An 18,581-nucleotide genomic window follows, 5' to 3' on the forward strand; every position below is an offset into this window, starting at 1 on the left:
GTCCTTGTAGCCCCCCCCCTCTCTTCCAGCTGTTACTAAGGACATGTCTCTGAAGTGTCCTGCTCCAAACCCCAATCAGGTCCTTGTAGCCCCCCCCCTCTCTTCCAGCTGTTACTAAGGACATGTCTCTGAAGTGTCCTGCTCCAAACCCCAAACAGGTCCTTGTAGCCCCCCCCCCCCTCTCTTCCAGCTGTTACTAAGGACATGTCTCTGAAGTGTCCTGCTCCAAACCCCAATCAGGTCCTTGTAGCCCCCCCCCTCTCTTCCAGCTGTTACTAAGGACATGTCTCTGAAGTGTCCTGCTCCAAACCCCAAACAGGTCCTTGTAGCCCCCCCCCCCTCTCTCTCTCAGGTTCACCACCAGGTGACTTCCTCTTGACTTCCTGCTTCCTCACACTCTCTCTCTCCAGCACAGGTTAGCTCTGAGTGCTAGCATGCTAATGTAAACACAGACCATATCACTTCCAGAACACGTCTCATTGTTTCTGACAGCAACGTTTCTGATTGGCCCGTGGGGGTAAAGCCCGCCCACATCTTAGTAATGTGGTCATGACGCAGCAAATCTGGATCAGCTCCGTTGGTCCCCGTTTTTAGAGACGTGGGTACGGAGGAGAAGAGAGAGGGGTTTGTTTCTGACACTCTGAGAGTCTCCTGACACACCGGGGACACATGGTGATGTAGAGAAGACATCACTTTGAGACACGCCGGTGGGGACACACTTTATTAGTGAGCGTCTTCGAGGAAAAGCTATAAAATCCCATGCATTACTTTTATTATTAAAAACACACAGAAGAAGCAACAGTTACCATGGCAACAGAAGGCAGACAACAAGTTTTATTAAAAAGTAAACGGGTCACATCTCCATGGTTACAGCCTACAACAGCACATGGTGTCCTAGCAACCGTTGCTAGGTGAACAGTCTGATGGTGGCGTCGGCGCCGGAGGAGAAGACCCACGGCTGGGAGGGGTGAAAGGTCACGTCCAGAACCCCAAGGTCGTGGGTGATCACGTGACCTCGGAGAACCTTCACTGGAACAAGCAGAGGGTTCTGCAGCAGGTCACTGTGGGGACAGGAAGTTAGGTTACAGACAGGAAGTGAGGTCACAGAGACAGCAAGTGAGGTCAAAGACAGGAAGTGAGGTCATTACTTGTAGACGGTGCCGTGGCAGACGATCACAGATCCGTCGTCGGACGCCGAGGCGAACAGAGGGTAAAGTCTGTGATAGGCCACGCCCCTCACTGCCTTCTTATGGTGTCTGCAGACAACAACACCAACATCATTATCAGCATCATCAACAACAACATCGACAACAACGTTTGATGGACAGGTTCGTACCGGAGCATCTTGTAAGGTTTGGTTGAGAGGTCCAGGTCGAACCAGCTCAGCCTGCAGTCGTAGCTGCCACAGATCACATGATCACCTGAAGACAGACACAGGTCAGACACAAGCCCCGCCCCTCAGCAGTGATGTCACAGGTTTAAAACATAAATACATTTGATTGGCCGGAGAATCTGGTGTTGTGGTGAATCTGGTGATGACGTGTATCTGGTGTAATGGTGAATCTGGTGTTATGGTGAATGATGTGGTGAATCTGGTGTTATGGTGAATGATGTGGTGAATCTGGTGTAATGGTGAATGATGTGGTGAATCTAGTGTTACGGTGAATCTGGTGATGTGGTGAATCTGGTGTAATGGTGAATGATGTGGTGAATCTAGTGTTACGGTGAATCTGGTGATGTGGTGAATCTGGTGTTATGGTGAATGATGTGGTGAATCTGGTGTAATGGTGAATGATGTGGTGAATCTGGTGTTATGGTGAATGATGTGGTGAATCTGGTGTTACGGTGAATGATGTGGTGAATCTGGTGTTATGGTGAATGATGTGGTGTATCTGGTGTAATGGTGAATCTGGTGTTACGGTGAATGATGTGGTGTATCTGGTGTAATGGTGAATCTGGTGTTATGGTGAATGATGTGGTGAATCTGGTGTAATGGTGAATGATGTGGTGAATCTGGTGTTGTGGTGAATCTGGTGTTATGGTGAATGATGTGGTGAATCTGGTGTAATGGTGAATCTGGTGTTATGGTGAATGATGTGGTGAATATGGTGTTATGGTGAATGATGTGGTGAATCTGGTGTAATGGTGAATGATGTGGTGAATCTAGTGTTATGGTGAATGATGTGGTGAATCTGGTGTTATGGTGAATGATGTGATGAATCTGGTGTAATGGTGAATGATGTGGTGAATATGGTGTAATGGTGAATCTGGTGTTATGGTGAATGATGTGGTGAATGATGTGGTGAATCTGGTGTAATGGTGAATGATGTGGTGAATCTGGTGTTGTGGTGAATCTGGTGTAATAGTGAATCTGGTGTTATGGTGAATGATGTGGTGAATCTGGTGTTATGGTGAATGATGTGGTGAATCTGGTGTTGTAGTGGTGATGTGGTGAATCTGGTGTTACGGTGAATGGTGTGATGAATCTGGTGTAGTGGTGATGTGGTGAATCTGGTGTTATGGTGAATGATGTGGTGAATCTGGTATAGTGGTGATGTGGTGTTACGGTGAATGGTGTGGTGAATCTGGTGTCATGGTGCATGATGTGGTGAATCTAGTGTAACGGTGAATCTGGTGTAATGGTGAATCTGGTGTTATGGTGAATGATGTGGCGAATCTAGTGTTATGGTGAATGATGTGGTGAATATGGTGAATGATGTGATGAATCTGGTGTAATGGTGAATGATGTGGTGAATCTAGTGTTACGGTGAATCTGGTGTAATGGTGAATCTGGTGTTATGGTGTGGTGAATATGGTGAATTATGTGGTGAATCTGGTGTAATGGTGAATGATGTGGTGAATCTGGTGTTATGGTGAATGATGTGGTGAATATGGTGATGTGGTGAATCTGGTGTTATGGTGAATAATGTGGTGAATCTGGTGTTATGGTGAATGATGTGATGAATCTGGTGTCATGGTGCATGATGTGGTGAATATGGTGTTATGGTGAATGATGTGGTGAATCTGGTGTAATGGTGAATGATGTGGTGAATCTGGTGTTGTGGTGAATCTGGTGTAATAGTGAATCTGGTGTTATGGTGAATGATGTGGTGAATCTGGTGTTATGGTGAATCTGATGTAGTGGTGATGTGGTGAATCTGGTGTTATGGTGAATGATGTGATGAATCTGGTGTAGTGGTGATGTGGTGAATCTGGTGTAACGGTGAATCTGGTGTAATGGTGAATCTGGTGTTATGGTGAATGATGTGGCGAATCTAGTGTTATGGTGAATGATGTGGTGAATATGGTGTTATGGTGAATGATGTGATGAATCTGGTGTAATGGTGAATGATGTGGTGAATCTAGTGTTGTGGTGAATCTGGTGTTATGGTGTGGTGAATATGGTGAATTATGTGGTGAATCTGGTGTTGTGGTGAATCTGGTGTTATGGTGAATGATGTGGTGAATATGGTGATGTGGTGAATCTGGTGTTATGGTGAATAATGTGGTGAATCTGGTGTTATGGTGAATGATGTGGTGAATCTGGTGTAATGGTGAATCTGGTGTTATGGTGAATGATGTGGTGAATATGGTGTTATGGTGAATGATGTGGTGAATCTGGTGTAATGGTGAATGATGTGGTGAATCTGGTGTTGTGGTGAATCTGGTGTAATAGTGAATCTGGTGTTATGGTGAATGATGTGGTGAATCTGGTGTTATGGTGAATGATGTGGTGAATCTGGTGTTGTAGTGGTGATGTGGTGAATCTGGTGTTACGGTGAATGGTGTGATGAATCTGGTGTAGTGGTGATGTGGTGAATCTGGTGTTATGGTGAATGATGTGGTGAATCTGGTATAGTGGTGATGTGGTGAATCTGGTGTTACGGTGAATGGTGTGGTGAATCTGGTGTCATGGTGCATGATGTGGTGAATCTGGTGTAGTGGTGAATCTAGTGTAACGGTGAATCTGGTGTTATGGTGAATGATGTGGCGAATCTAGTGTTATGGTGAATGATGTGGTGAATATGGTGTTATGGTGAATGATGTGATGAATCTGGTGTAATGGTGAATGATGTGGTGAATCTGGTGTTGTGGTGAATCTGGTGTAATAGTGAATCTGGTGTTATGGTGAATGATGTGGTGAATCTGGTGTTATGGTGAATCTGATGTAGTGGTGATGTGGTGAATCTGGTGTTACGGTGAATGGTGTGGTGAATCTGGTGTTATGGTGAATGATGTGATGAATCTGGTGTAGTGGTGATGTGGTGAATCTGGTGTAACGGTGAATCTGGTGTAATGGTGAATCTGGTGTTATGGTGAATGATGTGGCGAATCTAGTGTTATGGTGAATGATGTGATGAATCTGGTGTAATGGTGAATGATGTGGTGAATCTAGTGTTGTGGTGAATCTGGTGTTATGGTGTGGTGAATATGGTGAATTATGTGGTGAATCTGGTGTTGTGGTGAATCTGGTGTTATGGTGAATGATGTGGTGAATATGGTGATGTGGTGAATCTGGTGTTATGGTGAATAATGTGGTGAATCTGGTGTTATGGTGAATGATGTGGTGAATCTGGTGTAATGGTGAATGATGTGGTGAATATGGTGTTATGGTGAATGATGTGGTGAATCTGGTGTTATGGTGAATGATGTGGTGAATCTGGTGTTATGGTGAATGATGTGGTGAATCTGGTGTAATGGTGAATGATGTGGTGAATCTGGTGTTGTGGTGAATCTGGTGTAATAGTGAATCTGGTGTTATGGTGAATGATGTGGTGAATCTGGTGTTATGGTGAATGATGTGGTGAATATGGTGTTATGGTGAATGATGTGATGAATCTGGTGTAATGGTGAATGATGTGGTGAATCTAGTGTTGTGGTGAATCTGGTGTTATGGTGTGGTGAATATGGTGAATTATGTGGTGAATCTGGTGTTGTGGTGAATCTGGTGTTATGGTGAATGATGTGGTGAATATGGTGATGTGGTGAATCTGGTGTTATGGTGAATAATGTGGTGAATCTGGTGTTATGGTGAATGATGTGGTGAATCTGGTGTAATGGTGAATCTGGTGTTATGGTGAATGATGTGGTGAATATGGTGTTATGGTGAATGATGTGGTGAATCTGGTGTAATGGTGAATGATGTGGTGAATCTGGTGTTGTGGTGAATCTGGTGTAATAGTGAATCTGGTGTTATGGTGAATGATGTGGTGAATCTGGTGTTATGGTGAATGATGTGGTGAATCTGGTGTTGTAGTGGTGATGTGGTGAATCTGGTGTTACGGTGAATGGTGTGATGAATCTGGTGTAGTGGTGATGTGGTGAATCTGGTGTTATGGTGAATGATGTGGTGAATCTGGTATAGTGGTGATGTGGTGAATCTGGTGTTACGGTGAATGGTGTGGTGAATCTGGTGTCATGGTGCATGATGTGGTGAATCTGGTGTAGTGGTGAATCTAGTGTAACGGTGAATCTGGTGTTATGGTGAATGATGTGGCGAATCTAGTGTTATGGTGAATGATGTGGTGAATATGGTGTTATGGTGAATGATGTGATGAATCTGGTGTAATGGTGAATGATGTGGTGAATCTGGTGTTGTGGTGAATCTGGTGTAATAGTGAATCTGGTGTTATGGTGAATGATGTGGTGAATCTGGTGTTATGGTGAATCTGATGTAGTGGTGATGTGGTGAATCTGGTGTTACGGTGAATGGTGTGGTGAATCTGGTGTTATGGTGAATGATGTGATGAATCTGGTGTAGTGGTGATGTGGTGAATCTGGTGTAACGGTGAATCTGGTGTAATGGTGAATCTGGTGTTATGGTGAATGATGTGGCGAATCTAGTGTTATGGTGAATGATGTGGTGAATATGGTGTTATGGTGAATGATGTGATGAATCTGGTGTAATGGTGAATGATGTGGTGAATCTAGTGTTGTGGTGAATCTGGTGTTATGGTGTGGTGAATATGGTGAATTATGTGGTGAATCTGGTGTTGTGGTGAATCTGGTGTTATGGTGAATGATGTGGTGAATATGGTGATGTGGTGAATCTGGTGTTATGGTGAATAATGTGGTGAATCTGGTGTTATGGTGAATGATGTGGTGAATCTGGTGTAATGGTGAATGATGTGGTGAATATGGTGTTATGGTGAATGATGTGGTGAATCTGGTGTAGTGGTGAATCTAGTGTAACGGTGAATCTGGTGTAATGGTGAATCTGGTGTTATGGTGAATGATGTGGCGAATCTAGTGTTATGGTGAATGATGTGGTGAATATGGTGTTATGGTGAATGATGTGGTGAATCTGGTGTTGTGGTGAATCTGGTGTAGTGGTGATGTGGTGAATCTAGTGTTACGGTGAATCTGGTGTTACGGTGTGGTGAATCTGGTGTTATGGTGAATGATGTGATGAATCTGGTGTCATGGTGCATGATGTGGTGAATCTAGTGTTACGGTGAATCTGGTGTAATGGTGAATCTGATGATGTGGCGAATCTAGTGTTACGGTGAATGATGTGGTGAATCTGGTGTTGTGGTGAATCTGGTGTTATGGTGAATGATGTGGTGAATCTGGTGTAATGGTGAATGATGTGGTGAATCTGGTGTTGTGGTGAATCTGGTGTAATGCTGAATCTGGTGATATGGTGAATCTGGTGTTATGGTGAATGATGTGGTGAATCTGGTGTTATGGTGAATGATGTGGTGAATCTGGTGTAATGGTGAATGATGTGGTGAATCTGGTGTTGTGGTGAATCTGGTGTAATAGTGAATCTGGTGTTATGGTGAATGATGTGGTGAATCTGGTGTTATGGTGAATGATGTGGTGAATCTGGTGTTATGGTGAATCTGGTGTAGTGGTGATGTGGTGAATCTGGTGTTACGGTGAATGGTGTGGTGAATCTGGTGTTATGGTGAATGATGTGATGAATCTGGTGTAGTGGTGATGTGGTGAATCTGGTGTTATGGTGAATGATGTGGTGAATCTGGTGTAATGGTGAATCTGGTGTTATGGTGAATGATGTGGTGAATCTGGTGAATGATGTGGTGAATCTGGTATAGTGGTGATGTGGTGAATCTGGTGTTACGGTGAATGGTGTGGTGAATCTGGTGTCATGGTGCATGATGTGGTGAATCTGGTGTAGTGGTGAATCTAGTGTAACGGTGAATCTGGTGTAATGGTGAATCTGGTGTTATGGTGAATGATGTGGCGAATCTAGTGTTATGGTGAATGATGTGGTGAATATGGTGTTATGGTGAATGATGTGATGAATCTGGTGTAATGGTGAATGATGTGGTGAATCTAGTGTTACGGTGAATCTGGTGTAATGGTGAATCTGGTGTTATGGTGTGGTGAATATGGTGAATTATGTGGTGAATCTGGTGTAATGGTGAATGATGTGGTGAATCTGGTGTTGTGGTGAATCTGGTGTTATGGTGAATGATGTGGTGAATATGGTGATGTGATGAATCTGGTGTTATGGTGAATAATGTGGTGAATCTGGTGTTATGGTGAATGATGTGGTGAATCTGGTGTTATGGTGAATGATGTGGTGAATCTGGTGTTGTGGTGAATCTGGTGTAGTGGTGATGTGGTGAATCTAGTGTTACGGTGAATCTGGTGTTACGGTGTGGTGAATCTGGTGTTATGGTGAATGATGTGATGAATCTGGTGTCATGGTGCATGATGTGGTGAATCTAGTGTTACGGTGAATCTGGTGTAATGGTGAATCTGATGATGTGGCGAATCTAGTGTTACGGTGAATGATGTGGTGAATCTGGTGTTGTGGTGAATCTGGTGTTATGGTGAATGATGTGGTGAATCTGGTGTAATGGTGAATGATGTGGTGAATCTGGTGTTGTGGTGAATCTGGTGTAATGCTGAATCTGGTGTTATGGTGAATCTGGTGTTATGGTGAATGATGTGGTGAATCTGGTGTTATGGTGAATGATGTGGTGAATCTGGTGTAGTGGTGATGTGGTGAATCTAGTGTTACGGTGAATCTGGTGGAATGATGTGGTGTATCTGGTGTTATGGTGAATGATGTGATGAATCTGGTGTCATGGGACGGGTGGCGCAGTGGTCTGTGCATCTGATCATCAGATCAAGGGGGTGCTGGGGAACTCCAGTTCTAAACCCGCTCCCGCCCCACTGCGTCAGGCCGTTGTGTCCTTGGGCAAGACACTTCACCCGGATTTGCTCCTGTGGGTATTGTCCACAGTATCTTGCATGTATGATATATGTGTAATGTGTGTATATGTAAAGCGCTTTGAGTCATTGAAAAAGCGCTATAATAAATGTAAGGAATTATTATTATTAATTATGGTGCATGATGTGGTGAATCTGGTGTTGTGGTGAATCTAGTGTTACGGTGAATCTGGTGTTGTGGTGAATCTGGTGTAATGGTGAATCTGGTGTTATGGTGAATGATGTGGTGAATCTGGTGTAATGGTGAATGATGTGGTGAATCTGGTGTAATGGTGAATGATGTGGTGAATCTGGTGTTGTGGTGAATCTGGTGTTATGGTGAATGATGTGGTGAATCTGGTGTTATGGTGAATGATGTGGTGAATCTGGTGTTATGGTGAATGATGTGGTGAATCTGGTGTTATGGTGAATGATGTGGTGATGTGGTGAATCTAGTGTTACGGTGAATGATGTGGTGAATCTGGTGTTGTGGTGAATCTAGTGTTATGTTGAACCTGGTATTGTGGTGAATCTCTGGTGATGTGGTGAATCTGGTGATGTGGTGAATCTGGTGTAGTGGGGAATAAGGTGATGTGGTGAATCTGGTGTTGTGGTGAATCTGGTGATGTGGTGAATCTGGTGTTGTGGTGAATCTGGTGATGTGGTGAATCTGGTGAATCTGGTGATGTGGTGAATCTGGTGTTGTGGTGAATCTGGTGTTGTGGTGAATCTGGTGATGTGGTGAATCTGGTGTTGTGGTGAATCTGGTGATGTGGTGAATCTGGTGATGTGGTGAATCGGGTGTTGTGGTGAATAAGGTGATGTGGTGAATCTGGTGATGTGGTGAATAAGGTGATGTGGTGAATCTGGTGAATCGGGTGTTGTGGTGAATCTGGTGATGTGGTGAATCTGGTGTTGTGGTGAATCTGGTGTTGTGGTGAATCTGGTGATGTGGTGAATCTGGTGTTGTGGTGAATCTGGTGATGTGGTGAATAAGGTGATGTGGTGAATCTGGTGATGTGGTGAATCTGGTGATGTGGTGAATCTGGTGATGTGGTGAATCTGGTGATGTGGTGAATCTGGTGATGTGGTGAATCTGGTGATGTGGTGAATCTGGTGATGTGGTGAATCTGGTGTTGTGGTGAATCTGGTGATGTGGTGAATAAGGTGATGTGGTGAATCTGGTGTTGTGGTGAATCTGGTGATGTGGTGAATCTGGTGATGTGGTGAATCTGGTGATGTGGTGAATCTGGTGATGTGGTGAATCTGGTGTTGTGGTGAATCTGGTGTTGTGGTGAATCTGGTGTTGTGGTGAATCTGGTGTTGTTCTTGGTGATGTGATGAATCTGGTGATATGGTGAATCTAGTGACATTATGCATTTACCCCCGGGATGCACGGCCATGCTGGAGATCCATTTGGAGTTGGCCTGCAGTTTTTTTGTCATTTCCTGTTTGACGAGGTTGTAGATGCGGACGGAGCGCTGCGTGGCCACGAAGAAGTAGGGCCTGATGGGGTGGAAGGATACGCACTGCACCAGCCCTTTGTTCTTCCTGAAGGGGTTCTGGCTCCGCCTCCGACTCACCTGGTGGATGAACACCTGCAGGTGGCTGGAGTGATCCGGCATCACAGAGGCCAGGTAATCTCCTTTAGCGTGCCACGCCACCTGCTGGACGGGCTGAGGACAGGTGAGACAGACAGGTGAGTCAGACAGGTGAGTCAGACAGGTGAGACAGACAGGTGAGTCAGACAGGTGAGACAGACAGGTGAGACAGACAGGTGAGAGAGACAGGTGAGTCAGACAGGTGAGACAGACAGGTGAGTCAGACAGGTGAGACAGACAGGTGAGACAGACAGGTGAGACAGACAGGTGAGACAGACAGGTGAGTCAGACAGGTGAGACAGACAGGTGAGACAGACAGGTGAGTCAGACAGGTGAGACAGACAGGTGAGTCAGACAGGTGAGTCAGACAGGTGAGTCAGACAGGTGAGACAGACAGGTGAGTCAGACAGGTGAGACAGACAGGTGAGACAGACAGGTGAGTCAGACAGGTGAGAGAGACAGGTGAGAGAGACAGGTGAGAGAGACAGGTGAGACAGACAGGTGAGAGAGACAGGTGAGACAGACAGGTGAGACAGACAGGTGAGAGAGACAGGTGAGAGAGACAGGTGAGACAGACAGGTGAGACAGACAGGTGAGACAGACAGGTGAGAGAGACAGGTGAGAGAGACAGGTGAGAGAGACAGGTGAGTCAATATCTGAAGATGCGTTATGTTTGTTACCGGTGTCTCTGAAGGTGTGTCTCACCTTTGGGTGCTGGATCTTAAGGCGGATGCCCTGGTTTAGCTCCTCCCCCTCTGTGTCAGTCCAGGTGACAGGCCCCGCCTCCTCTGCAGGCTCCTCCCCCTGTGGACCGGCAAGCAGTCTCTCTGACGCAGAGACGACCTGTTTGTCTGCCAGAGAGGGAGACAGGACGAGCACCATGGAGTCCCTGAAACACAGACAGAGCGTCAGGTGAGTCCTCCACAGGTGAGTCCTCCGCAGGTGAGTCCTGCCCAGGTGAGACTAGCACACAGGTGAGACCTCCACAGGTGAGTCCTGCATAGGTGAGTCCTCCGCAGGTGAGTCCTGCCCAGGTGAGACTAGCACACAGGTGAGTCCTGCACACAGGTGAGACTAGCACACAGGTGAGACTAGCACACAGGTGAGACTAGCACACAGGTGAGTCCTCCACAGGTGAGACCTGCCCAGGGGAGACTAGCACACAGGTGAGACTAGCACAGGTGAGTCCTGCCCAGGTGAGTCCTCCGCAGGTGAGACTCGCACACAGGTGAGACTAGCACACAGGTGAGTCCTCCACAGGTGAGACTAGCACACAGGTGAGTCCTCCACAGGTGAGACTAGCACACAGGTGAGACTAGCACCCAGGTGAGACCTGCCCAGGTGAGACTAGCACACAGGTGAGTCCTGCACACAGGTGAGTCCTCCACAGGTGAGTCCTCCACAGGTGAGACTAGCACACAGGGGAGACCTCCACAGGTGAGTCCTGCCCAGGTGAGTCATGTAGACCAGGTGAATACAGGTGGGTGCTTACAGGGCCACAGCCAGCAGGCTCAGGGAGGGGTTGGGGTTCCAGGCCACGCTCTTCACGGCTCCGCCCACCTGGACCGTCTTCAGGCAGCGAGACGAACAAACCTCCCAGAACCGCACCGAGCCGTCATCACTGCCTGCACACACACACACTTACATTATACACACACACACATACTTACAGTGTACTAATACACACCGTTACACACATAGTACAGCAGGTGTTACCTGAGGCGAGCCACTGTCCTGAAGGAGACACACTGATGGAGCGAACCAGACCACTGTGACCGCGATACACCTGCACACACACACACACACACACACACACACACACACACACACACACACACACACACACACACACACACACACACACACACACACACACACACACACACACACACACACACACACACACACACACACACACACACACACACACACACACACACACACACACACTATATTATATCGATCCTCAACAAGATAAATGTTACCTGTGTGTGTGGGTGTGTGTGTGTGTGTGTGTGTGTGTGTGTGTCTTTGTGTTTACCAGAGACTGTGTTGTTGGGAAGGGCTGCAGGTCTTTTGGTTTGGGGAGCTTGGGAATCAGATCTTCTGGATTCACATTGACCTGCAGAGAGAGAGACAAGTAGAGAGACAGAGAGAGAGACAGGGTGAGAGACAGGGAGAGAGACAGGGAGAGAGAGAGACAGACAGAGAGACAAGTAGAGAGACAGGCAGAGAGACAGACAGACAGACAGAGAGACAAGTAGAGAGTCAGGGAGAGAGACAGGCAGAGAGACAGACAAGTAGAGAGACAGAGAGACAGACAGAGAGACAAGTAGAGAGACAGGCAGAGAGACAGACAGACAGAGAGACAAGTAGAGAGACAGGGAGAGAGACAGAGAGACAAGTAGAGAGACAGGCAGAGAGACAGACAGACAGAGAGACAAGTAGAGAGACAGAGAGACAGACAGAGAGACAGGCAGAGAGACAGACAGACAGAGAGACAAGTAGAGAGACAGAGAGACAGACAGAGAGACAAGTAGAGAGACAGGCAGAGAGACAGACAGACAGAGAGACAAGTAGAGAGACAGGGAGAGAGACAGGCAGAGAGACAGACAGACAGAGAGACAAGTAGAGAGACAGGGAGAGAGACAGGCAGAGAGACAAGTAGAGAGACAGGGAGAGAGACAAGTAGAGAGACAGGCAGAGAGACAGACAGACAGAGAGACAGGGAGAGAGACAAGTAGAGAGACAGGCAGAGAGACAAGTAGAGAGACAGGGAGAGAGACAGACAGACAGACAGACAGACAGAGAGACAAGTAGAGAGACAGGGAGAGAGACAGACAGAGAGAGACAGACAGACAGACAGACGGGGAGAGAGACAGACAGACAGACAGACAGACAGACAGGGAGAGAGACAAGTAGAGAGACAGGGAGAGAGACAGACAGACAGACAGGGAGAGAGACAAGTAGAGAGACAGGGAGAGAGACAGACAGAGAGAGAGACAGGGAGAGAGACAAGTAGAGAGACAGGGAGAGAGACAGACAGAGAGAGAGACAGACAGACGGGGAGAGAGACAGACAGACAGATAGGTTACTGATAGTCCTCACACACATTCGGTGCAGTGCACTGATTGGCTGTCTCACACACACAGCGCTCTGATTGGCTCACCCTCAGCTTCCTCTGGCGGGGGCACAGGTAGAGGTCGAGGCAGCGCTCAAATCTCTCGTGGAGGAAGCGAGGAAACGCCGGCACCTGAAGGAGGGACGAGAACCTGTGCGGGACGAAGGGACACTTCCTGTCGGAGACATCCTGCTGCTCCCACAGGGCTTTCTGAGGACAGGTGAGAGACAGACAGATGAGAGACAGACAGGGGAGAGACAGACAGCTCACCTCCTCCTCAGTGAACAGGTACTCTGGGGGGGGGGGGGGGTCAGTGAGACAGACAGCTCACCTCCTCCTCAGTGAACAGGTACTCTGGGGGGGGGTTGTAGGACTCCATGTGTCCCGGCAGGGGGGCTCTGGGGGCCGGCAGGTGCATCTTGAGGCGAGCCAGCGAAGTGGTACAGTCCTCGTTGGCCCACAGGTCGTAGAACCTGCCCCCCGCCTCCTCGTGGCGCTTTGGTTTGATCCATCCCATCTTGATGGCGTGGACCAGCTTGGAGACCTTCTCCTTCTCCACCAGCGAGGGGATGAAGCTCCTCTTGTCCGCCGGCCGGTTCGTGACCGGGTGCAGCATCACGTCTGAGCTGAAGAACTCCACCTGGGGCTGGGGGGGGGGGAGACAGGTGAGACAGGTGAGAGAGAGACAGGTGAGAGAGAGACAGGTGAGAGACAGACAGGTGAGACAGGTGAGAGAGAGACAGGTGAGAGACAGACAGGTGAGAGACAGGTGAGAGAGAGACAGGTGAGAGAGAGACAGGTGAGAGAGAGACAGGTGAGACAGGTGAGAGAGAGACAGGTGAGAGACAGACAGGTGAGAGACAGGTGAGAGAGAGGACAGGTGAGAGACAGGTGAGAGAGAGACAGGTGAGAGACAGACAGGTGAGAGACAGGTGAGAGAGAGACAGGTGAGAGACAGAAAGGTGAGAGAGACAGGTGAGAGACAGGTGAGAGAGAGACAGGTGAGAGACAGGTGAGACAGGTGAGAGAGAGACAGGTGAGACAGGTGAGAGAGAGACAGGGGAGACAGGTGAGAGAGAGACAGGTGAGACAGGTGAGAGAGAGAGAGAGACAGGTGAGACAGGTGAGAGAGAGACAGGTGAGAGAGAGACAGGTGAGACAGGTGAGAGAGAGACAGGTGAGAGACAGACAGGTGACAGACAGGTGAGAGACAGGTGAGAGAGAGACAGGTGAGAGAGAGACAGGTGAGAGACAGGTGAGAGAGAGACAGGTGAGAGACAGACAGGTGAGAGACAGGTGAGAGAGAGACAGGTGAGAGACAGACAGGAGACAGACAGGTGAGAGACAGGTGAGAGACAGGTGAGAGACAGATGAGAGACAGGTGAGAGAGAGACAGACAGGTGAGAGACAGGTGAGAGAGACAGGTGAGAGAGAGACAGGAGACAGACAGGAGAGAGAGGTGAGAGAGAGACAGGTGAGAGAGAGACAGGTGAGAGAGAGACAGACAGGAGACAGACAGGTGAGAGACAGGTGAGAGAGAGACAGGTGAGAGACAGACAGGAGACAGATAGGTGAGAGACAGACAGGTGAGAGACAGGTGAGAGAGAGACAGGAGACAGAGGTGAGAGACAGGTAAGAGAGAGACAGGTGAGAGACAGACAGGAGACAGACAGGTGAGAGACAGGAGAGAGACAGGTGAGAGACAGGTGGGAGACAGGTGAGAGACAGGTGAGAGAGAGGTGAGAGACAGACAGGTGAGAGAGGTGAGAGACAGGTGAGAGAGAGACAGGTGAGAGACAGACAGGAGACAGACAGGTGAGAGACAGGTGAGAGAGAGACAGACAGGTGAGAGACAGGTGAGAGAGAGACAGGTGAGAGACAGACAGGAGACAGACAGGAGACAGACAGGTGAGAGAGAGACAGACAGGTGAGAGACAGGTGAGAGACAGGAGACAGACAGGAGACAGACAGGTGAGAGAGAGACAGACAGGTGAGAGACAGGTGAGAGACAGGAGAGAGACAGGTGAGAGACAGGTGAGAGACAGACAGGAGAGAGACAGGTGAGAGACAGGTGAGAGAGAGACAGGTGAGAGACAGGAGAGAGACAGGTGGGAGACAGACAGGTGAGAGACAGGTGAGAGACAGGTGAGAGAGACAGGTGAGAGACAGACAGGTGAGAGACAGACAGGTGAGAGACAGGAGAGAGACAGGTGAGAGACAGGTGAGAGAGAGACAGGAGAGAGAGAGACAGGTGAGAGAGAGACAGGTGAGAGACAGGAGAGAGACAGACAGGTGAGAGAGAGACAGGTGAGAGACAGGAGAGAGACAGACAGGTGAGAGAGAGACAGGTGAGAGACAGGTGAGAGACAGACAGGTGAGAGACAGGAGAGAGACAGGTAGAGAGACAGACAGGTGAGAGACAGGTGAGAGACAGGTAGAGACAGACAGGTGAGAGACAGGTGAGAGACAGACAGGAGAGAGACAGGTGACAGACAGGTGAGAGACAGGAGAGAGACAGGTGAGAGAGAGACAGACAGGTGAGAGACAGGAGAGAGACAGGTGAGAGAGAGACAGACAGGTGAGAGACAGACAGGTGAGAGACAGACAGGTGAGAGACAGACAGACAGGTGAGAGACAGACAGGTGAGAGACAGGAGAGAGACAGGTGAGAGACAGGTGAGAGGCAGACAGGAGAGAGACAGGTGACAGACAGGTGAGAGACAGGAGAGAGACAGGTGAGAGAGAGACAGACAGGTGAGAGACAGGAGAGAGACAGGTGAGAGAGAGACAGACAGGTGAGAGACAGGTGAGAGAGAGGAGAGAGACAGGTGAGAGACAGACAGGTGAGAGACAGGTGAGAGAGAGACAGGTGAGAGACAGGTGAGAGAGAGACAGGTGAGAGACAGGAGAGAGACGGGTGAGAGACAGACAGGTGAGAGACAGGAGAGAGACAGGTGAGAGACAGGAGAGAGAGAGACAGGTGAGAGACAGGAGAGAGACAGACAGGTGAGAGAGAGACAGGTGAGAGACAGGTGAGAGACAGACAGGTGAGAGACAGGAGAGAGACAGGTGAGAGAGAGAGAGACAGGTGAGAGACAGGAGAGAGACAGGTGAGAGAGAGACAGACAGGTGAGAGACAGGTGAGAGAGAGGAGAGAGACAGGTGAGAGACAGACAGGTGAGAGACAGACAGGTGAGACAGGTGAGAGAGAGACAGACAGGTGAGAGAGAGACAGACAGGTGAGAGAGAGGAGAGAGACAGGTGAGAGACAGACAGGTGAGAGACAGACAGGTGAGAGAGAGACAGACAGGTGAGAGAGAGACAGGTGAGAGACAGACAGGTGAGAGAGGTTAAAGAGCCTCTGGAGGACCTTATTCCCGAGTAAATAGTTTCTAACGGCAAACACTGACAGAAACTCTGTGTACCTGGTACTCGTTATACTGTGTGTACCTGGTACTCGTTATACTGTGTGTACCTGGTACTCGTTATACTGTGTGTACCTGGTACTCGTTATACTGTGTGTACCTGGTACTCGTTATACTGTGTGTACCTGGTACTCGTTGTAATGTGTGTACCTGGTACTGTGTGTACTGTGTATACCTGGTACTCGTTGTACTGTGTGTACCTGGTACTGTGTGTACTGTGTATACCTGGTACTCGTTGTACTGTGTGTACCTGGTACTCGTTGTACTGTGTGTACCTGGTACTCGTTGTACTGTGTGTACTCTGTGTACCTGGTACTCGTTGTACTGTGTGTACTCTGTGTACCTGGTACCCGTTGGACTGTGTGTACTCTGTGTACCTGGTACTCGTTGTACTGTGTGTACTCTGTGTACCTGGTACTTGTTGTACTGTGTGTACCTGGTACTCGTTGTACTGTGTGTACTCTGTGTACCTGGTACTCGTTGGACTGTGTGTACTCTGTGTACCTGGTACTCGTTGTACTGTGTGTACTCTGTGTACCTGGTACCCGTTGGACTGTGTGTACTCTGTGTACCTGGTACTCGTTGTACTGTGTGTACTCTGTGTACCTGGTACTTGTTGTACTGTGTGTACCTGGTACTCGTTGTACTGTGTGTACCTGGTACTCGTTGGACTGTGTGTACCTGGTACTCGTTGTACTGTGTGTACCTGGTACTCGTTGGACTGTGTGTACTCTGTGTACCTGGTACTCGTTGTACTGTGTGTACCTGGTACTCGTTGTACTGTGTGTACTCTGTGTACCTGGTACTTGTTGGACTGTGTGTACCTGGTACTCGTTGTACTGTGTGTACTCTGTGTACCTGGTACTCGTTGGACTGTGTGTACTCTGTGTACCTGGTACTCGTTGTACTGTGTGTACCTGGTACTCGTTGTACTGTGTGTACTCTGTGTACCTGGTACTCGTTGGACTGTGTGTACCTGGTACTCGTTGTACTGTGTCTACCTGGTACTCGTTGTACTCTGTGTACCTGGTACTCGTTGGACTGTGTGTACCTGGTACTCGTTGGACTGTGTGTACCTGGTACTCGTTGGACTGTGTGTACTCTGTGTACCTGGTACTTGTTGGACTGTGTGTACTCTGTGTACCTGGTACTCGTTGGACTGTGTGTACTCTGTGTACCTGGTACTCGTTGGACTGTGTGTACCTGGTACTCGTTGTACTCTGTGTACTGTAGTACTCGTTATACCTGGTACTCGTTGGACTGTGTCTAGCTGGTACTCGTTGGACTGTGTCTAGCTGGTACTCGTTGTACTCTGTGTACTGTAGTACTCGTTATACCTGGTACTCGTTGGACTGTGTGTACTGTAGTACTCGTTATACCTGGTACTCGTTGGACTGTGTGTACCTGGTACTCGTTGGACTGTGTGTACTGTAGTACTCGTTATACCTGGTACTCGTTGGACTGTGTCTAGCTGGTACTCGTTGGACTGTGTGTACCTGGTACTCGTTGTACTCTGTGTACTGTAGTACTCGTTATACCTGGTACTCGTTGAAGTGCAGGTCTCCGAACTGTCCTCTCTGCAGACGGTTCACCAGCGCCACCTGATCGTCTGACAGGATGATGTCACTTCCTGTCTGCTTGTCATGGATCGTTCTCCTGCAGACAGAGGGTTAGCATAGTTAGCATTCTCTGTTCAAACCATTGAGAGAGTTAGCATTATGCTAGCAGGCTCACCAGTAGTCCGGGTTATCCATTTTGTCCAGGAACTCGTCCAGCTCGTCCTTGTTCCTGATTGGTTTAAAGATCTTCTTCCCGTCCAGGTTGTACCCAATGTGAGGGAAGTCTTTGTACCAGTCCATCGGGATGTTGCCCACGGTGTTCCGGATGTCCTGCACCGCGAGAGGTCAGTGAACACACCACACAGGTCATTAACACACCACACAATGCCCTGATGTCCTGCACCGCGAGAGGTCAGTGAACACACCACACAGGTCATTAACACACCACACAATGCCCTGATGTCCTGCACCGCGAGAGGTCAGTGAATACACCACACAGGTCATTAACACACCACACAATGCCCTGATGTCCTGCTCAGCGAGAGGTCAGTGAACACACCACACAGGTCATTAACACACCACACAATGCCCTGATGTCCTGCTCAGCGAGAGGTCAGTGAACACACCACACAGATCATTAACACACCACACAATGCCCTGATGTCCTGCTCAGCGAGAGGTCAGTGAACACA

At 48.5% G+C, this 18,581-nt stretch overlaps 1 protein-coding gene across 1 annotated transcript; it reads right to left on the reverse strand.

Moving 5' to 3' along the window:
- Positions 1 to 819: 819 nt before the first annotated feature.
- bop1 (BOP1 ribosomal biogenesis factor) lies at positions 820 to 18,257 on the reverse strand. Its single transcript, XM_034079424.2, has 12 exons — positions 18,065 to 18,257; positions 17,869 to 17,986; positions 13,238 to 13,552; positions 12,955 to 13,116; positions 11,827 to 11,907; positions 11,502 to 11,571; positions 11,278 to 11,410; positions 10,491 to 10,674; positions 9,569 to 9,860; positions 1,337 to 1,421; positions 1,149 to 1,256; positions 820 to 1,061 (listed from the first exon to the last, which is right to left on the reverse strand). Exons 1-12 carry the CDS (start codon positions 18,187 to 18,189, stop codon positions 908 to 910), a joined length of 1,827 nt encoding a protein of 608 aa, XP_033935315.1. The 5' UTR covers positions 18,190 to 18,257; the 3' UTR covers positions 820 to 907.
- Between the last annotated feature and the right edge of the window lie 324 nt (positions 18,258 to 18,581).

This window comes from Pseudochaenichthys georgianus, unplaced genomic scaffold (genome assembly GCF_902827115.2).
Source record: "Pseudochaenichthys georgianus unplaced genomic scaffold, fPseGeo1.2 scaffold_611_arrow_ctg1, whole genome shotgun sequence".
NCBI classification, from domain to species: domain Eukaryota; kingdom Metazoa; phylum Chordata; class Actinopteri; order Perciformes; family Channichthyidae; genus Pseudochaenichthys; species Pseudochaenichthys georgianus.